We start from the raw sequence: 22,035 nt of genomic DNA on the forward strand, positions 1-22,035 counted from the left end.
AACAGTTTGAAAGCAAACCTGCTGTCTGTACATTACCTATTCTTGCTCGTAAAAAGTTGAAATGGCTTTAGCAAAAAGTGTATTCTACAGCAACCAACTTGAAAGATATGAAGTGTATCATCATCCACACAGAGTTTTTAATTTTTCTTAATTCAAAATTACCAAAAATTGGAAATATTTAGTAGGATGAACATAATAGAAATTCAGGTGTATGGTTTTTGGTTTTGTTTTCCTTAAGAAAAGGCCATCTACTTTAACCAGATCTTTATAGTCACTGATCTTTCCACTAAACAGGAAGTCATCAAAATTAAATTAGTCTTCTCCAACTTATTTTGTTAGCACAGATACTCTGTAGCACCAAGTGTAACTGCATAGCACACATATTGGTTGGCAGTCCACAGAACACTAAGTATTGAACGCAAAATGCAGTTCACAGTTAACTTAGCATGCATGGATATTGCCAATTCTGTGAAAGAAGTATTTTCTTCAGGCCTACAAATAAGCACCTATCCAGCAGCCAGCTGTGAAAACGGTCTGCCAGTAAATGAATGTTTACATCTTTGCAGCCACTTCAATATACAACTTAATCACAGAAAGATTAGCGTTATTGACTATATGATTTACACAAAATGCTACAAAAAGAATCCAATGCTATGAGCTTATAGTCATTGGATTATGTACAGAATTATGATATTTGCCTCCGATGTTTACAGGCAACGCTTTGCACGAACAGAGAAACACAGCATTAAGCTCTGGCTATTCCAGAGCCTCCGAATTTCTTATCAGACTAGGGAAAAAGTCCTAATCTTTCCTAGGAAACATTTCCGTACAAATTTATAGAAGTCACAGAGCGAGGACATGATTACCCAAGGGAATCTCTCTTTTCTCTCAGCACCATAACTCAAGCAGAAAGAAAAGTTCAGTTTGTTTCCTTTTCCTCCTGTGCCTTTTTGCTTCCCCACTCCCCCAAGCTTTTAAAGTTAAAGCTCTTAACTGATTAGTATCTATTAATAGAGAAAAAAAATTACATGTTGTTGAGAGATTATTGAACTTGTCAAAATGGAGTCATCTGCTGTCTAAAAATCTTCAAAACTAAGAGAGATCTGAAATAAAGTACAGCTTGCTTTTTATTCTGTATCTCTTGCTTGCTCTCTGTCACTTCCCCCCCCCACCCCGTAAGAAGACAGATCTAAACCAACCTAGAAAATAAAAGGAGGTAGTAAAGAATGAAGAGTCTGAAGAGCAGAAAAGAAGAGGACTTCTTCAGAGTGGACTTAGCAGTTCCCAGTGCACCAGCTGACAGAGTGCACGGCACACACAAAGAAATGACCTTCAGTATTCTTGAATTAATGAAAAATGATTGTGTTTGAACTTAAAGTAGCAATTACAATTTATTTTCTTGAAACAACTAAGTAGGAAAGTTTCGTGATATGATTTCATTATTTAAGTTTGAAGAGTACATCTTCAGACACCATAGGAAGATGCCACATTCAAAAACTAGAAAATACTGATTTATTAAGTAAATAAAATACTAATGTATTTACATATATTTATGATATGGTTCAAACTAATATATTGCAAAATTGATTTATACTTTCAACCCAACTTCATATTCAGTATCCAATGCTTGAAAAAGTAAAATAGTGGAGTCAGTGAATACTGAGGATTTATAGAAGTTCTATATGTATGCTTTTCTTAAAAGCATAACACTTGGCCTTAAAAGAATATGAACAAGAAACACCATTGAAAAATTCTAAATTAGACTCCAATTTGTCTTGTACCTGCATTCATAAACTCATATAAAAGATGCAGGGTAAAAAAAACACTTTTGCATCTACTCAACATTATTAGCATGTAAGCTAACCGTTGAGAGAAAGAATAATAGATCTATGTACCGTCAAAAGCAGAGCTGCATATTGATCACAAAGCCTATCTGCTCCCAGGTACAATTTTTAATTTAAACCATAATTTACTTACTGAAGCACAGATAAGTGTTTATTACATGCATTAAAGACTTTACTATTAATATGGTTTAAAACTTTGTATAGAAATTAAAATCAAGCACTAATCTTCAAAGTTGAAACATTTATATAGTTACAGAAGTATGAAAACTGACACTGTTCTATCAAGGACACTATATGTTTTCACAGACAAATCTCATGACTAAGTGTACTTAAACCAGCCATTTTGATAGTACAAAGGGTCTTAGAAAAAATGATGAGGAAAGAACAAGGAGCAAAACAAATTGGGATAAAATATAGTATGGGTTTATTAGAGGCAGATCATACCTGTATAGCGCAACATCTGTCTGAAATAACTGAATGCCTAAGACAAAGGGAAATCTGTAGACCTAATCTGGGCTCTTCTAAAGCATTCAATACAGCGTCACTTGGGATGCTAAGATGCAAGATTCATGATTAATACAAAGATCAGAAGGCAGATAAAGAGGACATCACCGACTTGCAAAAGATGAATGAGCTGGAAGGACATCAGCAATACAGTTCCTCCAGGGCTCATACAAGCATTTATCTTTTTAAGATGTGTGAATTAATAATATTAACGCACAAAAGAAGGCTGTTTATAAAATTCACTAATATATACAATGTGGAAGATATCAGTAGATGAAATTGGAACAAAATAAATCAGGAACATAACTAACTGACCTTGAAAACTGGGCTAATAGAAACAAAGTAAAATTTAGCAGCAAGCAAGACCACGCATTGATAGATAAAACGAATTTCCACTATGAGTAGAGGAATAATCAGCTGGAAGTGACAAAGGATGGGCAACAGCCAAGTTTGATCACAACATGGTTATAACACACCAGTGCAACAGTCATGGAAAGAACCGTGATGGAACACGCAGTAAGAGGCATTTCCAAAAGCAGTAAGGGGGTATTCCAGCCACTGTATACGATATGGTAAAAATACACCTGGAACCCAGCATACAATTCCTGTATCCTGCATATTTACAGGCTTAAACTAGAATGTCAGTCTGAGATGGGAAGGAAGATGCTTCAGCAGCTTCTTGAAGACAGACATCTTATAAGTACCTAGATTTTATGCCCCAGCAATTTGAGTAATGAACAACTGGTCCCTTTTGCCAGCAACAGCAAAATGGTTTGATGACTCACAGTCCTTTCCCATCTTATGCAGGCTTCTTATGTCTAAAAAATAAAAAAAGTCATCTTCACTCATTACCCCCCTCCTCAGCTTTCATCATCCATAAAAACAAGCATCTCAACAAAGCAATGCTTCATACTGAAAGGCAATCACTGCTGATCACTTCATGCTCTATCTCCCCATAACCATTCACAAGAAAAGAAAGTTCTGAAACTGGCAGATACTCAGAATTGTCAAAAATCTTTCTTTTAAACCATCAAGAGATGGAAAGTCAGATTTTGTACAGTCTTAAACATGAAAATTATCAGATCCAGTCTGAATCAGTCACATACATTCAAAATTACCAGACCATTCTTGTACTTTAAACAAGTGCGTACAAGTACAAAGAAAAATAAAAATAACACATTTCACCTATTTTAAATTATCTTAGATATACCGCTGATGTATGCCCTACTAAGGCCGAATGATTCACGTGTAAAACAGCAAGAACCTTTTGCAGTCTATTAATTTTTCCATATGGTGAGCTTAGCAGTTTGCCTTGCACAGCTTGCTCCTCGAAACTTCTAAAAATGGAATTGTTTTCCTACCCCAATGTTATGACAGAGAAACTCTATTGAGCCAAATGACAACTAATAGAAAAAGAAGTAAAGGCAGGAAGCGAGCATTTTGAACTAATACATCAGTTTAAGATGGAAATTCAAGAGCTCCATGCCAAGCCAAAAACAAGCAGAGTCTTTGGAAAAGCCAAAGGGACATGACTGAGGCAGCTAAAGCGTGGCGCAGCAATTTAAAAAAAAAAAAAAAAAAAAATTATCCGTCAGTTCCTTCCCAGTTTTAGATCTTAACTGCTTTTGGAAATAACACAGCCAGCAACCAAAAATTAATTTATTTTAAGATTAATATTTTAGAAGGTAAGTCTCATTACTTGAAGTCATAAAACTATATTACAGAAAAGTAAAAGATACTGGGTAATATTACTGTCTACTCAAATACAGGAAAGACATTTTTGTAACCATACCATTTTAAAAAATATTTCTCTTTAAGACTTTGGTGCTTGCTTTACGCAAAGAGATTTTCAAACAAATTAATGGGCTTCTACAAAAATATGCTGACAGGCTAGGATTGCTATTGCTGTATTGTATCACCCCCCTGTTACACTGACACTGTCTTATTCTGCATTTTCTTGGTAACACATAGAAAAGGAAAAGAAATAGCAACTTTTGTGTTTTCTAGACTTGTTTGTCATAGCATTGAGCTTCCTGCTAATGAAGATCAGAAGAAATCCTGCCACGTTACTCTTATTAAATACAGGAGCATTACGATTTTGGGGGGGGGAGCCATTCAAATTACACCGATAATGCTTAAACTGTTTTTTTTGTGTTTAATTACAACCCAAAGTGCAAAGTGTCTTCAAAAGGAACACAACAATATTGTATGAATGGTATCTTGTAAGGTTATAATACACATGCAATTGGTCAAGAATTCTTAGAGACAAGTCGATGTCAAAGATTACCAGACCATCACCCAACAGTTCAAGTATTTCAGCTACACACTAATTGGAACACTTTTTCATGTAAAGATTTGGCTATGTTTAAGTATCTGATTGGCATTGCAGAATTTCAGTTCATTTCAAATTCAAATGTCTTTAAGCTTTAGCCTCCTGCAACAAAAGTACACAGGAAAAAAGTAATCTTTGGAAATCTACACACTATCTCTTTGCATCATCTGTGTATTATAAGACATTGAAAATAGACAGGGGTAGTGTTACCTTCATGTTTTTCTAGTGCTTCTACAACACTAGGCAGTTGATTAATAGCCTGATACATTCGGTAACAGTCCTGTAAATTTGCTGCTTGTCTCTGAAATTTCTTTGCCAGCCGGTTAAGATCTGGGAAGCGACGTAAGAGATCTTCTTGAAGGCACTGACGTAGTTCTGGATCCACCACAAAAGCTTCAACCAAATTCAACCTAAGTGAGAAGTTCATAACAATGATTAGCATGGCATGGTCTATAATTCCTTTATGTCACTAATTCAAATGAAAACATTTATCTGGCAGTTTCTATCTATCCTTTCTCTATGGCTGTATCCATTGGCCAACTTTCCTGATAGAAGAACAAATGAAACTAGGACGACGCACAAACTGAGAAAGCAAGGATATTTAGCCTATGTCATGCTTCTGTAGTTTTTAACAGTTGGGGTATCTAATGAACAGCATTGGAGTGAAACTGTTTCAAGCACAAATGCCAACATCTGTTCTGTAGGTATGTAGCTCAGAATCTACTTTGAGATTAATCCTTTCCCTGCGCCATAAAAAAAGTCATCCAGTAGGCTACAAAAGAACACATATTAAGTAGGAAAAACGCACACTGTAGGAAAAAAAAACCCCACTCTTGGTAGAGTTCAGTTGCCTGTGGTTGAGGCCAACATTGACACTGTGCAGCTGTGCAACCCTGGATCACAGAATGAGAATCCTTGAGGTTGGAAGGCACTCCAAACATTACCTACTCCAACCCCTTTGCTCAAAGTAGGGTCAGCTAGAGCCAGCTACCCAGGACTGTGTCATGTTTTGGGTATCTGCAAGGATGGCCCCAGTATTAATCCCTGGGATACACCACCAGTGACTGGCTTCCAGCTGAACTTCATGCCCCCGATCACAATCCTTTGAGCCTGGCAGTTCAGCTAGTTTTCAGTCCACTCATCTAGTCTATACTTGTATCAGACACAACAGGAAACAGTGACAAAAGCCTGCTGAAGTCAAGATAAACAATATTCGCTGCTCTCCCCTTATCCAACAACCTAGTCAATTTGTTGTAGAAGGCTGTCAGGTTGGTCAGGCATGATTTCCCTTCATAAATCCATGCCAACTACTTCCAATCACCACCCTGCCCTTAATACATTTAGCAATGCTTTACAGGATTATTTGCTTAATCACCTTCCCAAGGATGAAGATGAGGCTGACCAAGCTGTAATTCCCTAGATAGTCCTCTTTTCCCTTTTTGAGGATTGGAAGAATGTAAATGTCACTCCTATCTTTAGAAGCCTTCTCCAACTATCATGACCTTTCTGAGAAAACCAAGACTGGTCCCACAATGACTTTCGCCAGCTACCTCAGCACTTGTGGGCGTATTCCTTAGGTCCCATGGACTTGCATGTGTCCAATTTGTTTAAATGTTTGCTAACCTGATCCGCCTCTAATAAGGTTGTGTCTACTTTGCTCCAGGCTTTGCCACTGGTTTCAGATGCTTGGGATTCCTGAAGGCAAATCTTCCCAGTAAAGACCATTGTGAAGAGTTGTATAATACAGAGGTGTGAGAAACCTTGTCTGGGGCCTCCTCACCTTCACTCAAGAGCTGCATTCAAGCTAAGGCACTTGTCCTTGGTTCTCACCTGAGCTATACTGCAGCCATGCCTGTGCCTGGCCATGCACCCCACTGATCCAGACTGTGACCCATTGACTTGACTTCTTTGCTTCACCCCAGTTCATCACTATAGACTTGCCTGCAGACCCAGACTGCTGGCTGAACCTGCTTACTGTCATCACATACACCATTTGCCTCCTGCAGGTATTGGGTGACTGTGTCCTTATCAATGAGGGTACTGTCTCTACGTGCCTTGTTGTCACCATTGACTCGCAGCTTGCCTTCCCTTCAGCCTCACCTTGCTGCTGCTCCCTAACATTCTGGTTTTGGTTTTTTTGGGTTTTTTTTTTTTTTTTAATAGTGAAATAAATATTCTTTAAGTGCTGAAAGTAAGCATAAATCTCGATGAGAAGTGACAGAGCATTAAATTATATTTTCCCCACCAGAATGTAAGTGAACTTTCATACATTTCTTGCTTTCTTTTTTGCATCAGTTAACATTGCCATCTTTCCATATTTTGCATTACTTTGCATTCACAGTTAAACAAATAAGTCAGATATTGTTCATTTTGGAATGCCAGAGAGGTCAGTGTTCTTTGGTCATACTAGGAATACGAAGGAAGAACTCTGCCCCCTTCAGAGATCTCCACATGTGATATGCTGTTGTTCATTTCTGGTTAATCACATTAACACACTATCTATCAATATCTTGGCGTCAGCAGGAAAGTTAACTTCATTTAGAGACATGCAAGCAGAGAAGGGACAGCTTTCACCACATTATTTCTACTGTTCTGCTTACTGGCAGAAAAACGCATCAGTTTCAATAACAGGAACATTTGCATTTGCAAACTCCATTGGAAATGACAAAATTTTTTTCGTCATTTTTAAAGCAGTAATCTCTACATTACACCATGCAGCATTCTGCAGAGAGCACTAGACACTGGAAACAGTACACAGAGGTTTGTATGGTACACTGCCTCAGTTAAGTAGTAAAGACAGTCCCTCAAGAAACAAAGGCTTTGTCTAAGGTAGCACAAGAGAGAGACCCCTGGACAGGTAGCAGTACATTTCTGTACATAAAAAATTCAAAAGGAATGTCCTTCTGTTGCAGAAAGTGTTCTACCCACACACTCCAGTGAGCCTTCCGTATTATACCGAACAAAATCGATGAAAAAGACAAGAGAAGAATCCTACATCTACATTTATCCACTCAACTACTGCCTTAATAAATACGTTTAAAGATTGACATTACTAACCCATAATGGTGCTTTATTTCCAAAAAGGATAGGAAACATGGGGAATCTCTAAAATATCCATTTAAGTTTCAGCATGTATACAGAGCTTGTGAGAAGTAGACAGGAATATTCTTAAGATACCTACTGCAGGAATGCAGAACAAGATTTGTATAAGAAACGTCATAATAGCCAAATAATTTCCAATTCTGATCCCTGTTGGTGTTTCTGAGCACAATTTCTAGCTTTCAGGCTTCTGTCAAATGGTTTGGAGGAATAACAAGAATTATGTGATCTTATCACAGCAGATACATTGCCGTGTTTATTAAAAATCCCTACAATTTACCTAGCAGACCTGACTTAAGACTTACATCACGAACTGTTTTCTCAGAAGCACCAGCAGCAACTGGTGACCAAACATACTTTGTAAAGACCAGATTTTTTCTAGTATTAAAAAAAGAACAAAACAAAACAAAACCCAAAGACACCTGATACAACTGCTTAACAGCCTAAATACAAGCCCACTAACCAGATGTCTGCCTAGCTTCCCCAGGGGATTACAGAAGGAAAAAAATCCCATCTGCAGGTCTTCCCCACAAAGTATCTTCTGCCTCTGTCAGAGCTTACTGAAACTAGGGGCAGTATCTGCCAACTTGTTCCTCTTCACAGGAACCAAGTAACTTGGTCATTTTTAGTCCTGTAATCTGGAAACAATTCCTTCGGCAAAACCAAGACAGGATTCACTGAGAACTTGTCCATAAAGTATACCCACGTGTTCTCACTGTTAACTTGCTTGGTCTTTAGCAGTTATGGTCATGGCAAACACTCAAGAGGTTGTACTATTCTGATGTTATGTCCTCTCACTTCCCAGGTGATATGCAAGATTTGTAAACCTATTTATTACTTCTCAATTATCAAGATATCACCACACATCAGCCCATAAAAAGGCAGGAGTTGCAAATACCTTCAAAATACCTTCAAGTTTTATTATCTGTAAAACTGCATGAAGTTCTGGTTTAAAGCACCCTTTCTTCACTTAAAGAAAGTAGTAGGAAGAAAGCAAGACACATTTGGAGTGTTTATCCAATTATAAAAGTGAATTTTAATCTAAAAAAATACTACTCTCGCCTGGGGTAGGAAACCAGGGTTTGATGGTTTTATCCAACCTGCTTAATCTACAGACTACTGCATGATTTCCACATTAAAATTTCCAGTATAAAAACTATTTTCTCTGTTTTTGATGACCACTCTCAGACATGCAAGAATGTGCAAAATTCACGTTCATCCTCTACATTACATCCCACCTTGCCCTCTGATAGCTTACGTTTAAAGCCAGAGCATTTAGTTTCTCTTCAAAGAGGTCCTTACACAATCAATGATCCTGGCATATAGATATAAACACATGGAATCACTTCTGAAACTTACTAAATTTTGCACTTGGAAAAGACCAGCAGCAACAGTTTCTATAATGGCACCATACCTTGTATTTAAAACCCAACTGCACAGAGACTTGCCTTCAATCTGACACACAGATGCCCAACACCCTTTCCGAATCCATGTAAAGCTCTATTAGACACAGGCAGATTACATTCTTTCTTTTTATACACATTGCTTTATACTTACTCTCATAAATCCAAACCATTCCTGTTCTGTCCAATCAGTTGGCCTATTTTGGTTTTCATTAAAGGTTTGGAAGTTTGGTCCTTACTTGTGTCACCACCTCACTAGCCAGCTGCTATCCCGATCATTAGAGAATATCTCAAGTGCAGCTTCTGGACTCTTGAGCTTACCTTTGCCAAGATTAAAACATTTTTGCTTGTGCCTTTTACATAAACAACACCTTCACTTTTATCCCACGACTCCCTCGGCTTGTTCAACAGCCTCCTGGATAAGAACTTGTCAAAGGCGTTTTGAAAGCTCTAATTTATTCTTTTTTTTTTTTTTCCTCCTTTGTCCACAACAATGACAAGTTCAAAGAGTTCTCAGATGAGCATGATACAATTTTCCTCTGCCAAAACCATGCTAATTAGACTAACATCTCATGACCTTCCTAGTACTGTTCTATCTTCCCCCTCTTATATTTGCCAACCACAAATATAAAGCTGACAGGTTTGTGTTCATGCCACATTTTGCATAACAATTTCCTGTATGGTAAGAATACATACACAGTTGCTGAACAGAAAGGGCTACGTTAAGATAATGCAACTATAAGCCATGCCTAATGCTCCCAAGTAATAATGAAATCAAATGACAGGTTGCTTTTAACATAAAGCTTGACTGAGGAAACAAAAAAAGAAAATACAAAAGGAAACAAAAAAAAAAAATCCAAGGAAGTGTAATCTAAGAACAGATAACAACATTGGATAACTTGTTTCTGCCACGCAGCCAAAAGGGAAAGGAGAGTAAGGCAAAACTTTCCACCACAGATCTAAGGCAACACAGTCAAGATAACAGAAACAATTATAACTAGTGAAACCACACTAGAACATAAATGAAATATTTGTTTCAAGACAGTTATTTAAATTTGCAAATTAAACCACAAAAACAGCAAACAAAATTTCAGCTAATATAACTGAAAACCAACACAAGTACTTTTCTTGAACTTGGAAATGATACCTCCCCCCCTTTTTTTTCTTGCTATTCAAAACCATGGCTATTTATCAGCTTTGAATTCTGTGCAATAACAAGAAATATTAGGCTTAGTGTGCTCTTCGAAAGAGAGAAAAAAAAAAAAACAAACACCTGTCTCCAAGTTTCTGTTGGATATTCTGGAATCCAACTGAAAGCATTTCATCCTTTCCTGTATTTTGTTGTTGATAATAGTATGTCCACGAGACGCCTCTTAACAGACAAAAGACTAACACTCCACACCAAAAAAAGATAACAAAAATCTGTTTTTCATCTAATAAATGGCACACACTTTCCCAAGTCTCATCACAATCCTTCTGTTCCATCAAGGCCTACATCTCATTTGACATCAGAAAAGATTGCTTCTTCCTTTGCTACATCTATGCAGCATTCTTCATCACGATTTTAAGGTTACTGCACTCAATACTGCCACAACACAGAGGTTGTCAGGAGGTTTTAATTATATTTCTAGGCTTTTACAGAGCTAGATATAAAAGTTTAAGTTAACGGGTATGCCAATTTTGGCTGGGATAGAGTTAATTTTCTTCATAGTAGCTAGTATGGAGCTATGTTTTGGATTTGTGCTGAAAACAGTCTCCATAATACAGAGATGTTTTAGTTACTGCTGAGCAGTGCTTACCCAGAGCCAAGGCCTTTTCTGCTTCTCACCCCACCCCACCAGCGAGGAGGCTGGGGGGGCACAAGGAGTTGGGAGGGGACACAGCCGGGACAGCTGACCCCAACTGACCCAAGGGATATCCCAGACCATACGACGTCATGCTCAGCATATAAAGCTGGGGGAAGAAGAAGGAATGGGGGGATGTTTGGAGTGATGGCATTTTGTCTTCCCAAGCCACCATTACGTGTGCTGGAGCCCTGCTTTCCTGGAGGTGGCTGAACACCTGCCTGCCCATGGGAAGTGGTGAATGGATTCCTTGTTTTGCTTTGCTTGTGTGCATAGCTTTTGCTTTACCTATTAAACTGTCTTTCTCTCAGCAGAGTTTTCTCACTTTTACTCTTCCAATTCTTTCCCCCACTCCACCAGGGGAGGAGCTAGCGAGCGGCTGTGTGGGGCTCAGTTGCCGGCTGAGGTTAAGCCACAACAATGCGAAAACATTAATTAAGGCTGACATGTATACAGATTTCATAGAAGGATGAAAAGAATCCTGTCTGTAGATATAATAACTAAACTAACAGGTTAAAATAAAAGACCAGAGTTAGAACGAAGAGAATCTTTTTAATGCCTGAGCAGGATTGGCAAGCACAAAAAAATCCACTAACAAACCAGTGAGCTGTACAACAAGCTGACTTATAAAGCACCCAGGTTTTAAATCTCTCCTCCACTACCATCCTGCAAAACCCTGGGCAGTTCTGTGCCTCCCCGTGCATGCAGGAAGGAGAACACTTCCTCCAAGCACCTCTGGTCAGAAAAAGGACTCTGTGGTTTTTTAGCATATTATGAAACTTGGATCCATATATAATCAGTAATATATATATATATATTTAATAATGAGTAATATATATATTTAATTACTACTATAGAGTAGTAACTTAAAATCCCAAATTCTGGTAGACATTTTCATGGGGAAAAACTGTACTAACTAGAAGTTCTGTATGACACAAGGAAAAAAGTGTTAACACTGAAACCAAATTAAGAATGCACTCTTTTACAGGGGAAGCTGACTTACTTTTAAGAAGATCTTAAAGGTTGTAACTCCCCTGGCTATACAACAGCTGAGTCTTCTGAAGAGCATGCATTTGTATTCTCTGCCTGCTAAAGGTTTTCTATGACTGTAGGATAAAATCAACTTTTCTGTCCAACTGTTCAACTTTATAATCGATTATAGAGAGTTTTATCAGAGAAACACCACTTACAAAAGCAGCATATTAAGGACTGCTTTAAGATATGCTAAGACTTTCATGTCACCACAAAAGCTTCAGAATATGCACAGTTATACCAGTTTAATTTCATATTTCCTTTATACAAAGGGAAGTGGTACTTCATGTACCATTATTTCGGTTTCCCTGGGGTTTCTTTCAAACTCAGATCTCTTCTTAATCCAATGTAGCCAAGGTAAACCCTCCCTAGTCATGCTTAACCCAGACATATAAAACTGATGAATTCCTCTTTTCTAATCCTATAGAAATTACCAGAATAACGTAATAAACTACAGCCTCAGGTACTGCCTCTTCAATAGGAGGGCAGGGCAAAGCCAAGCCACCATCTTATCTGTTCTAACTGGGCTTTCTTTTCCACACAAAGCACTTGGGATTTTAACACCCTGGAGGAAGTCCACACTAGAGCAAGTTGCTGTAGTTGACTACCAGCATTTGTGTTTTCCAGCCAGAAATAAGTGAGGCACTGTCCTAAGCAACCTTTATAAACTTCTTCCTGGTGACCCAATCGTTCCCTAGACAAACAGCATCTCTCTCAAAAATCAGCCGAAGTCCAGTTGTCACTATCTCAGGTAAGCAGTAAATATCACCTTAAATTTGCAAAGCTCTTTTCATGGCAAAGAACCCCACTATGCTTTACATTTTTTGAAGTATTAAGACAGATACCTAACATGGGCACACAGGAGCCTAAATCAGGTATCCAAAGCCTGATACTGAAAATTACTTTATCACACATCCTACCAGCATAAAAATCACACCGACCATCTCAGGTCATTTTGCCCAATACAATCAGAGTTGTTACGTGCATTTATAAAAATAACATTTAAAACTTCTCAGACAAGCACAAAGAAATAACAATGCAAAAGATCGAGACAACCCACACATGCTTTTGGAAGTGCTTACTTATGCACAGAATACTCTGTTACGTAACTGGAGCAATCTTTGTAAACAAATTGAAATAAAAATAACACAAAACCTGAGCAATAAGGAACCAGCAGTTTTAGAGAGACTAATACCATCAAAACCATTTTGTTTTATTCATACACCATAGGCTTAGTATCGCTGATCTTCTCAACCCCCCACTCAGCTTACACACTCAGCTCACACCGGACACTGTGCGCAGGCCGAAGTTGCTCTGATTTCTGGTGATGAGCCTCCAGCTGGTGGCAATATTTACCCAAGCAGCAGAAGCAGCCTTGCAGAGGACTCACCATAAGCACCGGTTCTTCTAGTACTTTGAAGACACAAGATTTGAATCCAGGTTTTTCTTTCATCAACAACTCAGAACATTGCTCTCCAGGTGAGTTGTGTACATACCTCTCTAGCACATCTTACATATGAGAGAATATCCCAAGCAAGGGGTCAAAATCTTTCTGTTATTGTAATGAAATTGATATAATTTGGCCCTACAATATCATTTGGGTCCAACATCTTATGTCTGAGAGTGTGTCACAAGTTGTTCATCTGTGTAAGCTCTCTTTCAGCTCTCCCAAATACACACGCGTACATAAGGGCCTGTAGTTCAGAAGCAGACAACCCAGCCAATTCCAACAGGCCTGCACCCAGGTAAGCAAGGCTTCTACCTACCCCGTCTGCCAAAAAGCAGCCTGCACCTTCACATGTATTCCCCTCCACACTAAATGGTTCAAGTTCTTCTTCTGTTTCCCACCTGCTCTTGCACAAACTGCGCAACCTGTTATTGTTTCTTCTTAGCATGCTCACACAAAGTTGGTTTTGTTTCTTCAGTTAAGAACACGATATAAATAATTCTGCAATATCAAATGACTTCACAGCTACTCTCCCTGAAAACCACTGTTACAACCTCAAAAAAAAAAAAAAAAAAAAGAGCTAAACTAAAAGATACAGCTTGCCTAAATAACAAAACTCTCAAGACAACAGTGAAGGCGTACAACAGTGTATATACATCCTCAATTCAGAACTTAAAGTACATTACTGTTTTATGTGGGGGATGTGAAATTACAGGCTCCTAGCAATTAAAAGACATTGTATAATAGTGCAGATTAACAGAAACAGCACACCAGGAACAAAGAGCCCCACGGTGATGCATCTTACAGTTTACCCGTCATGTCCGTGTTCTTACAAAGACAATGCTGTCGTCCCAGTAAGATTATAGCAATCCTTGTACTCTGATGATCTTGCTAGCTTCTTAAAAGATTTTGCGATAATTCACAGTTCTAGACCCAAAGAGGTTCAAAACTTCTCTGCAGAAACAAAAGTCATAGAGACCAAACATGACCTGGCTCAGCGGTACAGCTTGAAAGCTGTCCTGCTCTTTACACAGGCAAGCCACACAGCATGGAAGAAGAAAAACTGGTAGTCTGGTAAAGGTAGCTGCAGACACCTCAGGTTGACACCGAAGGTGATGCTCCCAGTTGCAGTCCCCTCCTTAAACATGTATCTTCATTTGCTGTGGCTGTGTTAGCTTTCCATCAGTGAGGCTCCCCTGAACTACCTCACTCTGGGGTGGCCCTGCCAGCTGTAGACAAGCTCAGTTGTATCTTGATGTTGGCTTAAGCTAGCTAGGAAATTATGCCCTCAAGCCACAGTCCCACAAACACTTCTAAGCTGGCAGAAGCCAGCACTGCTATCACAAAAAGTGTGAGGTAGTATCACTACCTGCTGCTCTTCTCCACCCTGCCGTACCTTCTCCCTCAAGTCAGAAATGAACTAAATCAAGGGATCTCCAGGCAAGTATCTGATGCCCTCAGGATGTATTTAGTACTAGAAATTGCCCTTCGTTCCACTACTACAGGGTAGGGCTTTGGATTGAACTCACTACTACTGTCTTTTAATCTCAAATGTTTAACTTGAAGCAACCATGAATATGCTGACTATTTTTTGCAGTTCTATTGAAGTCGTCCCTTGTAATACAGAGTCCAAGGTTTGAAGGGCAGCTTTAGACCCTCAGAGAGCCACAGAAATCACATTGCACACACTTCCAGAGCACTGGGTACACAAACTGTACTACTAAGCAGCCAGACAAAAGTGCTCCACAACCGGAGCAACATAAAGAGAAAGCCAAATCCAAACATCAGTCTCCTGCCTTTTCTAATTTTCCTAATTAGTCCCCAAACCATTCTAGCATGAAAACAATACTGGATATTTGTAACCTCAGAACAGTCCACTTACAGATAATTTTTAAATTCAATAAATACTTTCTTCCAAATAATCAGAATTCACTCTTTTACATCAGTTACATTTATGTAACATAAAATTAATATGTATCAGGGAAGCAACAGACTCTTTCCCATCCTAAATGAATCCCTGCATATACCATCTGAGTATTATGTCAAAGCCTAGAAATAGTAAATTAAAGCCCTAAGATTATATCAGGGGTACCAAGCACAAAATAACTATTGTCTATAACAGTCAAGCAAAGCTTTGGAAGCAGTATGTATTGACTGTGAGGCTGCAAGCTAATGAGCTCAGAATAAAAAACAAAACAGGATTATCAGAAAAAGCACAATTAACTCCAATATATTGGGGTTTTTTTTCCCCCAAAGATACTTACTGCAATGTTACGTATTCTGAAATAGGTTACCAATAATTCATTATTTTTGCACAAGTGTTTAAACATTTTCCAACCTCAGCAGACTAGGCAAGGTAAAGAAGAAAACAATTCTTCAGCAGAAAAATAAAATCTTGGGTCTTATTCTTGCCAGCAAGGTACCACTTGATGCAATTAAGATCTTGCTCCTGAAGCAGGCTGCTGCAACAGCAATATTTTTAGACCCTGAGGGAAGGGAGTGTTTGGCATCATTCTGAAGCATAAGCAAATAAAGCAGCAGCACACAAGCAGAGTTCTGCTTTGCCTCCTCAAGCCAGAAAGCATGTCAAAGCAAAGAACTGCAGAGCTCTGAGGCACACACACAAATTCCCTACAACGAAAAGTAAGAGAAGCAGAAAGGAAACATTTTTTCTTCATTTATAAGGCAAGGCTGGCAGCACTCGTGATGGTACCACCACACACCTATCTCTTCGCAGGGCCAAGAGCTGCAGGCTGCAAGCTGTGTTTCAGAGCAATAGAGAGAGGGATCTTCAGGAACATTTCAACAGGCAGGTGATGACCAGAGCTTGTCAAGGGTCCCACTATTTCTCTCCAGATAGGACAGAAGGACACCTATGCCATGCAGCAGGGACCCAAAGAGGCCTACCAGCATCTCCCTCTCACCAGCTCTTGCTGATGGTTCACTGTGCGGCTGGGATGACTCCACACTCCCACGGCAGACCAGCCCTGCTCTACAAGAGTTGGGTCCTGAAAATGTTAAAACATTTAAAGCAAAAAATATTGTTCCTGTCTATATTCTAAAGAAACTTTCATACACGTGTGCATCCAACCTACACCTACGATCACCCCAGTCACAGTTAAAACCAAAACCAAGTGTCTTTTATTTCGCATTCCACAGCCTGGGTATGTTACGTACAGTAACAGTCAGCTATCTGTAAAAGTATCGAAAAGTAAAATAAACCCTCACTTATGTTTCTCAAAAGTTATATTTGCCAAATAAGAGGAAGGTTTATTTTTTAATTATTACTAAGAGCTGCCATTCAGCACTAGAGTGTTATGTAACAGCACTATTTAGATTTGATTCACTGCTTCTCCCCATTCTCAGTTAAGAAATAACAAAATTATTACCCTTAACAAATTAAACAGCTCCACAGGAGAGAGGCTGGGGTGAAAAGGGAGAATTCTCACCTTAGAGCAACCTGCTACTTCACAGAATGATAAACACTGTTCCTAACTTTTAAACATGCATACTTATAGAAGAAAAAACACACAGAAGATCCATCAACAAAGTTGAATTTTGAACATAACACGTTTTACACAGCAAATCCTCTCCCACCTCAAAAACCCAGCACAGTCTTGCTGGACTAAACAGTCTCTTACCCTCAAGGAACTGTATAGACAAAAGTGGTAAGAGGATATTTCATAAAACAAGATTCTCCAAGTATCTCCCAAAGACTTCATCAGAGACATGTTTTCTGTCTTCCCAATGTTACAAAAGACTAGATTTATTAATTTATTTCCATGCACACATTATTTTTCATAAAATTGCCATAGTCTGTCTTCTGTAGGAGCTAAAATTCAAGTAGCGTCTTCGTAGTGAATTTGTCAGAAAGGCAGGTTTATTCAGCAATGGTAGTGAACAGCTCCATTCCACAGATTCAGACACTTCCAATCTGAGGATAGGCAGATATCCCATTTACCCTCCTATAGCAAGTTTGGTAATCCAACTCACAATATAAATTAATTAGTGTAAGTTCTAAAAAAAAATCAAGATACAAAGAAAAAGCTAACACGAGTCAGATTATTAAATCTGAAGAACAGGCTTTTGGTACTGCTTGATCTGCATTTAAGATGTTAATCTTCTCATGTTTATGATGATAGCAGGTCATGGACCAGCTGCAGAGGAGCAAAAGGATTCATTTTAGATGACAACTTTCCTCACTTTTTCATGGATTAGTTTTCATCAGGTGAACAGGCCAAATCAAATTTTTCTGTACTTATGAGACCAAAAAAAGGGAGCAGCAGGAGCTGAAGGCCAGAAAAGGGAACTAGGATTGCCCCCTTCGGCAACTGCCTAGTTTTACTGGATTAGATGCTATATGACATTACACCCTTGATTATTTTAGCATGCTAAATTCCCCATCAAAAGTTGAACGAAGCAGCTACATGAACACTAGTGCTAGTGCCAATAAAAAGGGAACTGGCAACAATCCACAGTCAGGGAAGCATGCCTACAACTTTAAATCAAAAGTGGTTACAGACAGTGTCAGCCAACTACGAAACAACTCAGTGTCACGGGTTGCTGCACGATGCATAACAGTCAAAAACAAACAGAAAACCTTCACACTGAATTCTGCCCACTGAAGACCAAGGAAATCCTACATACAGAACAGCTAGTGTGAGCAAGTGTCAAGGACATGAAGGCAAAAATACCCTAATTTAAATAAAGACAAGAACAACCAGTTTCACAATACTTTTTTTGAACATTGCCATTCCATCAACATAATATTTAGGCTTCTGGAAAACAAAAGCCCATTTTTTAAGAACTACTAATAAACCACCATTTCTTATATGATAAAAAAGAACAATGAAGATGACAGAACAAGAACGCATCTAGTACTATACAGTCATGAGCAAATTAGTAAACTCCATACAGTGAAACTGCCCCACCCAAAACCTTCCATAGAAGCTGAAGATGGAAAGCAGCTAAGGCTGCTTGTCAGCATAATGCCTTATACTGTGGAGGTTTTGTGCCAGTCTTCCTTTTTAATTAAATATGGCATTTTGGGATCTAGTGATAAAACAATATTACTGCATGGTCTTCAAAGACTAGAGACAGCTGAGGAAAGGTATTTCCATTATTATTTTTTTCTAAGTGTTTTATTCCTTACAAGTTTCCATACATTATTAAAATTAAAAGGTTATTACACTACTCCATCAACACTAATACTCTTTTAAATTGCTAACCTGTGCATTTCCTTAAACTTGTGCAGACTAAGAGTGTACTGAACAAGTTCTATTTCTTTGCCGTAAAAAACAAGTATTTCTTCATTTGCATTCATTCTGTACAGAGGAGAAACTCAAAACTGTATGTAAACAAAACATTTAAGACTTCTACAACCCCTACACATGATAAATGAAATTAAATTACAAGTCAAGACAAAATTATCTTGCCAAGAGCTTCCGTTGCAGTTTCCTGACATGCCACCTTTCTAATGTTTGTGGATATAAATTAAACAGAACAGAAATAATAATACGTTCACTGTTCTTTCACGGAGAATATACCATATTCCTGTATACAATGTTCAAAATAGTGACCACCAAGGATACTGTGACAAACCAGAGAGCTTTGTACATGTACATAGTAAACGTTTTCATATGGTCACAGTCTTTAACTGGAAGCTTCATTAACTTATGGCTGTGATTTAAAAAAAAAAAAAAAAAATCCTGAATAATTAAACACAGATTCTAAGTAAAATTTAACTACTGCAGTAATTACCATCCACCTCCTTTTGGCAGGCTGAGAGCAAAAGAACAGTATGGCAGCTACAGATTCATATTTCCCTAAATAAATAGCAATTTGATTATTTCTTACAAATCTGAAAACCAATTTGACATTTCAACCAAATTTTAGTTTAATTTTCATTTCCCTTAAGCCTCAAAATTCAGATGCAAAAGAAACTGAGTAAAAGCTTAATCCTTCTATTTATTTTGCACCATGTAAGGACTTGTCAGGATGAAGTGGGCGAGCTGGAAGTATCAACTAGGAGATACTATGACTACCCGGTCCAGTGCTGCACCACTGAATGCCACCTATAATTTACAGATTTGCAATGCTGATTGCTGATCCTTGACCTAGAAGACAAATGATTTAGATAACATGCAGAATACAAACAGCTCTTAGGCACTTCTCCAGCTCAAACAGCAATATTGTCTTTCCTACACCTGAAGGTGTCATGAAGGAGTCTTTTCAGCTCTTAGTTACATCCCTCTGTTCCCTCCTCAAACGAGAAAACTAAAAATAAGTTTCTTGCAACACAAGAATCTAAGTTTTTAATAGGTTTCAAGTGCCTGGGATTTTGATGCAAATTCCTTCCTAGTGACGTGGCCTGTCTGACATTTGCTAGACTAGTAGAGCTTTTGTTTAATATTTCTAGACAGCACTCACTATCAACCTCAGTTTTACAAGCAAACCCAAATGAAAATACAGGTGATCTAGTAGTTTTGAAAATAGTAAACACAGGTGAAGGGAGGGGAGAGGGTTAAAGAAGAAGCATTGAGAGCTTCAAGCTACAAACATTTCTCTAGGGGACTTAGAGATGATAACTTTTGGAATGACAAAGGTGACATTTTTCTAACATTTCTAGAGGCTTACTGGGAAGCCAACACCATTTTCATGTCACTGGAATGACAACTTCTTTCATGCGAAATATTTATTGCATCAGGATCTCCACGACAATAACAAATCACATTTCTGTCTTCCACCAGTTCAGATTCAACCTGTATTTTAGAAGCTTCTTCACAGGCATTAGGGGCACTCCCAGCATTTAAAGTGCATTTTAATTAAGCCATTTAGACAAACCTCCAAGTCAGTCAAGCTCTCCCCTCCCTCACTGAGGATGCAGGCCACCACCTAACTAATTTAACTGACTGAAATCAGTCTGTTGCTGTGGAGAAGTACTGATCTGTACTCAGAAAAGTACCGAAGGTCTTTCCAGAGCTGCTAACCACAAAAGACAGAGGCAACAAAGCCTATCTGCAATGCTTTGCAGGGACAGCTGCAGGTTAGAAAAGAACACAAAAGCAGCGAAAACCTAACGCAGAATAATTTACGTTGGAAAGGAACTCAAGGCCTCTAGTTCCAGCCCTTGCTGAAAACAAGTTGAACACTGAACAAGAACACAGATCCCTCCATCTCTCTGAGCATACATTCCAGAGTCTGACCATCCGCACAGTGAAGACTTTTTTCTTTATATCCCACTGGAGGGTCCTTTGGCGAGGTTGGTGTCTGTTTTGTTTCGTGCTTTTGCTGTGCCCTTGTGAGAAGCACCTGGCTTCACCTTCTCAATGACTCCCACCCACTACGCAGCTGCAACCAGCAGTGAGGTCTGCCCCTTAGCCTTCTCTTTTCCAGGCTACAAACCCAGCTCCCTCAGCCTCTCCTCATACACCACGTGCTGCAGCCCACGATCCTGCTCAGTGGCTTTCCGCTGGACCGGCTCCTGTTTGTCCATCTACCTGTACTGCAAAGCCCCACACTGGATACAGTACTCTAGATGCAGCCTCACAGCTACCAAGCAGATGTGAACAATCACGTTCCTCAACTTGCTCATACTAGTGGAGCCCAGTGCACAGTCACCCTTCGCCGCCGCAAGGGCACACTGCTGACTCCCATTCATCTGCCAGCGTGTGCAAAAACGCAAGTATCACGCTTCACTCCAGCATGTGCCAGGGTGGCTCAAGTCCTCCAAGAGAGCCACAGCCTGTGATCATGTTTCTTCTTGTTGTCTCAAGGCGGCTTTGTCCAATTCCTCATCTTGATGGGGCAGGTCACTGTAATGCCACTCGCCTTGCTGTTCCCTCTCTAATCCTGACCCATAAGCTCACGATAGGCCCGCTGCCCCCTCTGCAGCAGAGTTCTGCGCATTCAATCCATACCTTTGCAGAAACACATCCCCTCCATCTTCCCTGCCTGCCGTTCGTAGAGAGCACGCGCTACAGCACTCCACTTGCAGGATCACATTTCTGCAATCCGAGGGAGATCACAGGCCTGCAATGCACAGACTTCTCATTTCACCTGGCTGTTTCTCATCCACGCTGTGTATTCGTGTGCATCTGAGATGAGCACCCAGTCAAGTAGCTTCCGAGCTATCCTATATGCGTTACCCCAGTCTGTCCCTCCATTTATCTGCTAGAGAAAGCGTATGTGAGTTAACTTATTGCTAAATAAAGCACTGTAAAGGCATTCAAGCCTGCCTACGCTAGCTAGCAACAAGTTGGGTTTTTTTTCATTTTTAAACAAGTTGCTACTTTGTCATTCAAGACTGATTCATGAGCATGTTCTACAAACTTGGAAATTTTACCATGCTAGCCGTTTCTTCACCTCAAGCTTCCTGAATCTATTACTTTCTGACTCTGCTAGAGATAGGACTTGTTTCTACAATGTGGCCACCATGCAGCATGATATTTAGGAACACAAGAGAAAAGCTCAAAACAGGCTTGAATCAGAACAAGTGATGTTTGAGTACAGCCTTTAACTCCTCTGAGAC

At 39.2% G+C, this 22,035-nt stretch overlaps 1 protein-coding gene across 1 annotated transcript in view; it reads right to left on the reverse strand.

Moving 5' to 3' along the window:
- The window catches only part of MSH2 (mutS homolog 2), a 56,318-nt gene that overhangs the window by 22,695 nt on the left and 11,588 nt on the right, over positions 1-22,035 (reverse strand). The window contains exon 7 of the mRNA XM_030035509.2: positions 4,891-5,090. Within this exon, the coding sequence (XP_029891369.1) occupies positions 4,891-5,090 (200 nt within the window). The remainder of the gene's footprint in view (positions 1-4,890; positions 5,091-22,035) is intronic.

The sequence above is a fragment of the Aquila chrysaetos genome, chromosome 13, assembly GCF_900496995.4.
Source record: "Aquila chrysaetos chrysaetos chromosome 13, bAquChr1.4, whole genome shotgun sequence".
NCBI lineage: Eukaryota > Metazoa > Chordata > Aves > Accipitriformes > Accipitridae > Aquila > Aquila chrysaetos.